Source organism: Crocuta crocuta, unplaced genomic scaffold, assembly GCF_008692635.1.
Source record: "Crocuta crocuta isolate KB4526 unplaced genomic scaffold, BGI_CrCroc_1.0 scaffold179, whole genome shotgun sequence".
Taxonomy (NCBI): domain Eukaryota; kingdom Metazoa; phylum Chordata; class Mammalia; order Carnivora; family Hyaenidae; genus Crocuta; species Crocuta crocuta.
The window spans coordinates 2,975,168-2,984,906 of NW_027551568.1; the positions used below are offsets into that span (position 1 = coordinate 2,975,168).

General features: G+C 48.2%; 1 protein-coding gene across 1 annotated transcript in view; it reads right to left on the reverse strand.

The window, feature by feature from the left end:
• The window catches only part of TRMT44 (tRNA methyltransferase 44 homolog), a 37,170-nt gene that overhangs the window by 25,363 nt on the left and 2,068 nt on the right, over positions 1-9,739 (reverse strand). Inside the window, exon 3 of the mRNA XM_077750373.1 lies at positions 1-21. This exon is cut by the window's left edge and continues 441 nt beyond it. Coding sequence (XP_077606499.1) covers positions 1-21 — 21 coding nt within the window. The remainder of the gene's footprint in view (positions 22-9,739) is intronic.

The following is a 9,739-nucleotide window of genomic DNA, read 5'->3' on the forward strand; positions in this document are numbered from 1 at the left end:
CTCCAGCACAGTCTGCAGCGTCTATGCAATCACCAAAACCCCCGGAAAGTCCTCATTCTCTCGGTGCCTTAGTCCCTCTGCTGGCATTTTGCCCTTCGCTGCAGAGTCTGTCTTCTGCTCAGAACCCAGAAGAAGCGAACCCCAAGCCAAAGCGTGTGATTTCCGGAGACAAGAGCACGCACCCGTTTCCGTGGGGTTCAGTGAGGCGTCAAGCGGGGACGGGACCTCATCGACGCACCCGTTCACGCGGTCCCTTTGAGCCCTGGATCCTGTGGCTGATTTTCATGGTGTCTGAATGATCAACCTTAAAAGAATAAATAGGGGCGCCTGGGGGGCTCAGTCGGTTAAGCGTCCGACTTTGGCTCAGGTCATGATCTCCCGGTTCGTGGGTTCGAGCCCCGTGTCGGGCTCTGTGCTGACAGCTCAGAGCCTGGAGCCTGTTTCGGATTCTGTGTCTCCCTCTCTCTCTGACCCTCCCCTGCTCACGTTTTGTCTCTCTCTCTCTCTCTCTCCTAGAAATAAAACATTAAANACGGCAGAGAAATTGCACTTCCGGCCATGCAAGCTGTGGTGAGCCAGAGGAGGGTCTGGAGACACAAAGGAAAATTCAGCTTCTATCAGGGTTTAGAAGGAAACCGGGAGGGAGTGTTGAACAAAAGTTCAGTGGAGAACAGAAGGCTTGAGGTTGGACAGATTCTCCTGGGCTGCAAGCCATGCTTCTGGGGTGTTGGTAGGGGTGGGGAGGGATCTTCCTTCTTGTTCCTAAAAGTAGGAGATGAGGGGCGCCTGGGTGGCTCAGTCCATTAAGCGTCCAACTTCAGCTCAGGTCATGATCTCACGGTTTGTGGGTTCAAGCCCTACATTAGGCTCTACACTGACAGCTCGGAGTCTGAGCCTGCTTTGGATTCTGTGTCTCCGTCTCTCCCTGCCTTTCTCTCGATCGTGCTCTGTCTGTCTGTCTCTCAAATAAAAAAAAAAACTTTAAAGTAGGAAACAAAATTCCCATTTGAAAGATGTCTCCTTGTTCGAATGATTCTTTTCTGCTGGTGACGTTGACTGGAGCCAGTTTCTTGTGTGAGCGCGCCCCCTTCAGGGCTGCCTCACTCCATTTTAATGAGGTTTTCTTTCTTCCTTTCTTTCCTGGGGCTGCGGGAACAAAGTACCACAAACTGGGTGACTTCAAACAACGGAAATTTATTCTCACAGTTTCTGGAGGCTCCAAGAGGCTCTTGCCTCTCCCTGGTTCCTTGGCTGTTCCCAGCAGCTGCTCGCATTCCTGGGCTGTGGCCACATTCCTCCAGGCGCTGCCTCCTTGGTCACGCAGCCCACTCTTTCAGTTTCTCTGTCTTTTCTGCAAAGACCCTATCTCCAAATAAGGCCACGGGTACAGAGAATAAAGACTTTGACCTGGTGTTTCAGGCGGGACATAATCCAACCCCCAGCTCCTTCCAAACAGGTCTGTCATGGTCGGAGCACCCATGATGATTAATTACAGATGTTACCAGTTGCTGATATGTGGTGGGGGGGTGGGGGCAGACCTGAGCTAAGCACTGAGAATGCGGGGCCAATTACCATCCTGCCTTTGAGAGCCCTTCAGGCTGACAGTGGAGGCAGACATCTACGACAATGGTTATGGAATATGAAAAATGCCACATTCAAGACAGGTATGGGGTTCAGAGGTTACAGAAAGAGGGACGTTTTCTATGATCTAAGGCTCTTCCTGCCTTGAGGGGAGGATTCAAGCCAAGGCGCAGCATGGCCCTCTCAGCAAGGCAAACTCGGTCCATGCACGGGCACCCACTGGAGTCTAGAATGCAATGGGGAAGCGCAGGAGGGTGGGGGAGAGGGCTGACCTCCCTCCTGCAGGCAGTGATCATAGGGATTTTGTTCCAGTGACGCTTCAGGTCACTTTTACACCGGGAACCTCTGACACATTCTGCATGTGGGACTCCAGCCAGGAGATGGGGGTGGGAGGGTTTTCTTGGTAACAGACCTTTGCTACTTTTCTAGGAGCATGGGAGCCTCTTCCTCGGTCCCCAAGGACTCCCTCTTAGGATGCCTTTTAACCCACCAGACACAATTCAGATTACCAAATTTGGGAAAGGATCGATCTCCTCTAACACTGTGTGGCCTTCATACGGATCCGGCAGTTCGATCTCTTCTGCAGGAAACCAGGCAAATAGACAGAGGTGCCCTAGGTCAAGGCCTTCATGCATGCCTCGAAATCAGGGCCTCAGGGCCTATTATTACCTAAACAGACCTCCTCTGAACAAAACCCAGATTGCCGGAGGAAACACAGGCCATCCCTGACAAAGGAGACGCCAACCCTCTCTCACTGTTCATCCTCCTAATAGATGTGGGGCTTCTCCCCCATTAATTTCCCGGGTTAATGGCTATAATTGGAACCAACTGTCTTTGGTAAGTCTGCCTCAGGATGAGGACTGTAAGCAGCTGCCAAAACTCACTTTGTTTTGGGGAAATTCCCTGTCTTTTCCAGCCCAACATGGACAGCATAGTTCCACTTTGGTGGAAAAAAGCATGGCGTCTGCTCCCCCATCCCAGCTGATTTGAAACCAGGAACCTTCTTTCTGCTTCCCTGCAGCACCTTCCCTCTTCTGTCTCCTCCTGTTTCCGCACCACCTGCATAACCGCATAACTGGTTCCATACCACCCTGGGGGCTCCATGCCTCTGGCACCATTGGCTCCTTCTCTCACCCTCGAGGTCAAGGAGCCAAGAGCACCCCCGTGGACCGCCCACTTCAGATTTCCCCACCGGAGTTCTCAGGTTTAAAAAAAAATTTTTTTTTTTACAATGGGGACCAAATTGATTGACTTTTAAGTGGACAGGTTGAACATAATTTGAATTCAAACGAATTTAAGTTTGAAATAGCCATGTCATTAGAGTTACCAGCATTGAATGTGAAACCTTTGTTCAGCCAAGGTTTGCTGAAGGTCAGATAAGATCGTGTTCTCTCTGTTGCAATTAGTTGGCAAAAGGGTGATATCATGCAATAGTGGATTCTGTCTCCAAGTTTTCATGGGTGGTTGTTAGGGTAGCTTTCCAAGTCTTTGGTAGCCTGAAGCATCAAAGTTTTGCTTCGATGATAAACTGGGGTTGAGTCCCTTGGACATCTATGTCTTTTCTAAATAAGATAAAGTGCTAAAGCATTGATTACTGAATATAAGGTTCATCTGCTTTTGACCCCTTATTGCAGAGAAGCTAAGGATATTTAAGTCTGTTGGAAACATGCTTTGTGCTTAAGTGTAGTCATAAGTTTGCCATCTAAAGAATTCTGGTGTAACGGTTCAGGATTGTAATTTACTACTTAGTTTCCACTGGAGACTATGGTTTCTAAGAGTTAAAATTCTACCACGTGTAACTAAGACTGATGGAGTGAGGTATGGAGATGCATTTTTGTTGAAGGTAAAGGAAAGTAATCTTATCCTAAATGAGACTGGTTCTTTGGAGAGAAATGGCTTGGGGCAAAATCTGAATGCAAAGGAAAGTCATAGGAGCTTTGTGAAGGGAAATCTTTGGAAAGGAATTTTAGGTGTGGTCAGGATGGACTAAGGTCAAAATGAATGGATTTTAAAAGTATACTGGAATAAGATTGAAATTCTGCTTTCTCTGTTGAAAAGACAAATTCACTTTTTATTTATTAAATTCTTTAAAATGTTTATTTATTTTTGAGACAGAGACAGAGCATGAGCAGGGGAGGAGCAGAGAGAGAGAGGGAGACACAGAATCCAAAGCAGGCTCCAAGCTCCGAGCAGTCAACACAGAGCCCGAAGTGGGGCTCAAGCCCATCAACCGTGAGATCATGACCTGAGCTGAAGTTGGACGCTTAACCAACTGAGCCACCCAGGCGCCCCAAATAAGACAATTTTTTTTAGATTGTTGGTCTGCTCTTGGTAAGAAAACGTACATGGAATTGGTTTTTCGTTTCTTTGCCCAATTTCTGTGTTTTACATGTATCAGGCCTTTGATGATCCATAGTCTATACTTATGGTTGTGCTTTAAAACTTTCTAAAGTTTTAACAAACTCCCTCAAGATTTAAATCATAAATGAGGTCTCTTTCACTAATTAGCCTCGTTTATTTGGTGTGTTACGTTCTGGCATGAGGTCATCACTCCATATTCTGATTATTGAAGTGTTTCATGTCACAGAAATAACGGAATTTTCTTGTCACTTGCATCATAATGAACACTCATACCGGGATCGTTAACAATGTCCACTTCTGAGTTTCTGTCACTCTGTTGTGCCCGAATAGTGAGTCCCCTGAGACCCCTAAGGAGCCGTCACCGATGCAAGTACATAAGGGTCTTTATTACAAGCTCGAGCAGGGGCTCACCCGTCTATGGGCACAGCGGCAGCAAGGAGAAGCCTCGAACAATGGCGAGCAGGGTTTTTATGGGGTAAGGGATGGGGGTGTTACAGTGCACACGTTGTACGTTTTGCACCATCACATAAGCAACAATCATAATTGTACAACACTCGTGGTTATAGTTTTGGCCATTCAGTATCCGAGAGGCGTCCGTTACTTTTGGCGGGACCCAATCATGATCTTTGAGAATCCTTTGAAAATGACCAATTATAAGGTGAGCTCAAAGGGCCTACCTGGGGTTTAGGCAAGCGGTGAGTGATTGGCTAGTTTGTACAGAGTAACTACCTGCAGTTCCCGGCCCTGACGCAGACCACAGGAATGTGACACATTTCTTTTGATCGGCAGATCCGAGCGCTCTGAGGGTGGCTTCAGCTGAAGCTGTTCCTGGAACTGGGCTACGTACAGCCTGAGGTTGCGGTTGCTCTTAATGGAGGACTTAATTTCAGGCTCTTCAATTCATAATTGTCCTTATTCTCTTGCGAAACATGTTTTATCTTCAAGGAGATTCATCAAGAGGACTTCTGGGACAACTACAGATATTCGATATCTTTAAGATCATAAAACTGACATGACTAAGAATTCCCAGAACTAACTAAAATGCTCCCTGCACACTGAACAAGAATTAGCAACCTGGAACTAAATGAATTGAGAAAAATGGTTAGAGTTTTGGTGACTGTTGTTTGAAACACTGCTGGTCCTCTAAGGTTTGCTCTTCCGGAGTAAGGGAACCTCCTCTTAAGGTATCTATGCCTTACAGAATGTGATCAAGTATTCATTTGTGAACAAACTGAAGCATTGGACTTTTCTCTCCACCCGAACCCCCTGAAATCCAAAAGTCTCGGTGAGTGTTCTTTCTTCCATGGCAATTGTAGTTATTTACACAGTTCAAGAAGACTGTTCTCTTTGTCACAGGGCACCACTGGAAACACAAGGCTTTGACTGCAGTGTCCTGTTTGAGAGGGGCCTGCGGAGTCTCAGACAGGAGCAAACAGCCCTAGGGAGCTAAGATGGACTCTCTGACCGCACCCCAGGTCCAGGGTGTCTTAGAGATCAAAGGCCACCAATGGATGACCAGAGGCTGACATTAAATACCAGGCGGTGGTTATAAATACGCCTGAAATAATACTTAAAACCTGTCAAACTTAATTTTTTAGTATTTGTTTTTGAGAGAGAGAGAGAGAGAGAGAACATGAATGGGAGAGAGTCTGAGAGAGAGGGACACACAGAATCCAGAGCAGACTCCAGGCTCTGAGCTGTCAGCACAGAGCCCAACACGGGGCTCAAACTCATGAACCGTAAGATCATGACCTGAGCTGAAGTCAGATATCCAAATGACTGAGCCATCCAGGCGCCCCAAACCTGTCAAACTTTAATCTCAGCTGCCCTTATGCCTGGGCCCGATGGTCATCCTTCTGTGTCAGAACATGACTGCTCAGGGGCACCTGGGTGGCTGAGTCTGTTAAAGCTTCCGACTTCGGCTCAGGTCATGATCTCACGGTTCGTGGGTTTGAGCCCCGCATCGGGCTCTGTGCTGACAGCTAGCTCAGAGCTTGGAGCCTGCTTCAGAGTCTGTATCTCCCCTCTCTCTGACCCTCCCCTGCTCACTCTGTCTCTCTCAGAAATAAAACATTAAAAAACAAAAAAGAGGGGCGCCTGGGTGGCTTAGTCGGTTGAGTGTCCGACTTTCGCTTAGGTCATGATCTCGCGGTTCGTGGGTTCGAGCCCCGCATCGGGCTCTGTGCTGACAGCTAGCTCAGAGCTTGGAGCCTGCTTCAGAGTCTGTATCTCCCCTCTCTCTGACCCTCCCCTGCTCACGCTGTCTTTCTCTCGCTCTCTCCTAGAAATAAATAAAAATTAAAAAACAACAACAACAACATGACTGCTCAGAGATGCTTAATCTTGTTTATTCTAGCTGATCAGCTGATGAAAAGACTCCCATATTGACAGTGTCATGGAAAAGGGGGTATGGAAAGTTGGGGAGGCTATAGTCGTTCTGATTCTGACTGTTGAGGCCAAAGCCCTCCCAACACAGATGTCTGCCCAAAAAGCAGAGTTGATAACACTCATTCGTGCTTTACAGTTGGCAAAGGCCTCACAATTAGTATCTATACTGACTTCAAATACACCTTCCTGGTCCTTCATGCCCACGGAGCCCTGCAGAAGAAAAGGGACTATGATCAAGCCCTAACTGCCCAAATTTGGGCCTGAAGTGATTATTCTTCTTGAGGTTGTACCTTCTTGGGTAGCTGTAATTCACCTCAAAGGACACCAAAAGGGTAGGACCTTGGAATCTGAAGGAAATAACTTGGCCGGTTGGGTGGCCAGGCAGACAGCACAGAATCGATATTAAGTCTTATGCCAGTCGTAAGTCCAATGATGTCCATCACTCCAGGCTATCCAGACAAGGACATTCACGTAGCCCAGGGGTGAGGATATTCAAAAAATGCACAGGACTGGCTTGTTATTAATCAGGGGGAAAAAGTTTATACTCCAAAAAATAACCAATGGAAGGTAATACAGGGCTTACACCAGGCTACGCATTTGGGCGAAAAGGCTCTCAAACGGATGGGTAGAAACACTTTTGATGCAACTAACCGCTCACGTAAAGCAGGTCTGTCAATCACCTGCTACTCAGAGGGTGCAACTTGCCTCCCCCACCTTGAAGGCCAGTCCCCGGGCAGTGGGCATACCCTGGGGACCGCTGGCAATTAGATTTTACACACAGGCCACATCGTAAAGGATCTAAGTACCTACTGCTTATGCAGATGCCTTTACTACACGGATGGAGGCCTTTCCTTGTAGAACAGAAAAGACGGCTGCAGTGACAAAACCCTTGCTAAGAGAAATTGTCCCTAGATTTGGACTCCTTTGGTCCCTTGGACCGTCTTTTTAAATTTTTTTTAATGTTTATTCACTTTTGAGAGATAGAGACAAAGTGTGAGCGGGAAAGTGGCAGGGAGAGAGGGAGACACAGAATCCGAAGACAGGCTCCAGGCTCCGAGCTGTGAGCACAGAGCCCGACGTGGGGCTCGAACCCATGAACCACGAGATCATGGCCTGAGCTGAAGTCGGATGCTTACCTGAGAAACTCAGGTGCTCCCTAACGGACTTTTATTGCACAAATAAATAACTCAGCAAATAGCTCAAACCTTAAAAATTAATTGCTATTTTACGTTCGGCCGGGCATCATCCACAGTCCCCTGGAAAGCTGGCCTCCAGAACTGAATGACCCTTGATATCCTCACTGCAGCTCAAGGAGGCCCAGAATCAGATGGCTGCTCCCAACAGGGCCCAGTGGCTGTGCGGCTGTAACCTGTGGCCATGGCTTCCCCCAGGCCACACAGGCTGCTGTATTCTGAGTTTTGTCTGGGTTCATGGACCTGTTATTAAAATCTTTACCAACCCAGCTAACCTTCCAAATGTAAAGCAACCGTGGACACGCTGTTTCTATGGCGTGACCACCTAGCGTCTGTCCTTGTTCCCTCTCTGGGACTTGTTTGGCACACGGAAGCTCCTACATGGTCAAAGTCCTAAATGCTACAGAGTAACGTTTCCCTAATAAGTACAGAAATAGCAGAAATGCTTAAGGCCGGCCAGCATTACACGTCTGAACTGCTACACAAGGCGGAACTTGTACTGTCATAAACACAGAATGCTGTGTGTACATTCCAGATGACCACACACGTATTTCTGGATTTCTAACTGACGTAAATACTGAAATTGGCGCTTTAGAAGATCCCTCTCTTTAATGATTGAGTAAACTCCTGGACTGGAAAGGATTTTTATCAACCACCAAAGGACTCTTATTTGGGTTTCTTCTTGTTATTATTTTATTTTATTTATTTAAAACATTTTTTTAGATATTTATTTACTATTGACAGAGAGAGACAGAGCATGAGCAGGAGAGGGGCAGAGAGAGAGGGAGACACAGAATCCAAAGCAGGCTCCAGGCTCTGAGCTGTCAGCACAGAGCCCGACACGGGGCTCGAACTCACAAACCGCAAGATTGTGACCTGAGTCAAAGTCGGTGGCTCAACCGACTGAGCCACCCAGGTGCCCCTCTTATTTTATTTTAGAGGGAGAGACAACGCACAGGTGAGGGGGGAAGATGGAGAGAGAGAATTCCAAGCAGGCTCCATGCTCAGTGTGAAGCCCAACACGGGGCTCCGTCCCATGACCCTGGGATCATGACCTGAGCGGAAATCAAGAGGCCGATGTTCAACTGGCCACCCAGGCACCGATGAACATCTTTTTCCTTTTGTTATTCAGATGGTGTTTTGCTCTTTTCTCCCTGGTCTCTCCACCTGGTGCCAGGTCTCCTTTGCTGCCGTAACTTCAAGCCTACACACGACCCCTTACCCTCAGGAGGACCCATACATGCATCCCCCTTGGATTCGGCTCCCTCTGCCTTTCTCCCAAAATCCTTGGAGACTTACACTGTCCCTAACCCCATCCAACTTTGAAGTATATAATCAGTCCCGTCATACCCCAGGCAGCTCTCTCCTGCCCTCTTGCTTGGCCGTCAGCCCCGAACCCCGACATTGGGCACATCACCTTCAGCTCCCCGCCCCCGACGTCCCAATTCTAAGTCTGGTTTGAATGGGAGTAACACTGTGCAGACGCGGTGTCACGGAGCAAACGAGAAGGTCCTTCAGCGTGCAGTGGGGGCAGAGAGGGACTTTCCGTCAGCTGAGCATCTACACTAGCCGCCTGCCCCCCATCTTAAATGTCACGCATCTCAACCCTGAACTTGTCATCCTCTCTTCCCACCACCACACTGCCCATCCTTCACCTTCCGACTTCTTCCTTGTTCTCTATATGCGGTGAATTGCCAAATCCACTTGATTCCGATGTGATTTGATGTGATGCGGGATCTAGGAGCCAACGGTCAAGGTTAAGAAAGAATTCCTGAGATGTTTGTTGTGCATAAAAGGGGGGGGGTTATTAAGGCTTGGGGACAGGGCCCACAGGCGGAAAGGGCTGCTGTCCTGGGACTATCAGCAGCAATTGAGTATATACTTTTAAGTCGGGAGGAGCGGGGAGAAAGGGAGTTTCTAAAAAGCCTTTCCTGTGAAGGTGACTCACAGGGTCCTGGAGGCCTGTTGGAGCTAAAGCGGTTTCTCTGCTGGCAAAGGCCTTAACTTTGAAACCACGTGGAGTTCCTGGGGGGACGTCATACTCTGCCTGCCCTAAGCATTTGTCAATGGGCTCCCGTTAGGAGGACATTTGATTTTATCTACATCTCCTTTAGCCTCTGATCGCCCCATCAGTCTCGAGCTCTGCGGGCCTCAGGAGCCCTGCGTGTCTTAGCTTGGAGACCCTCCCCCCACCCCCACCAGCCGGAGACCATGAG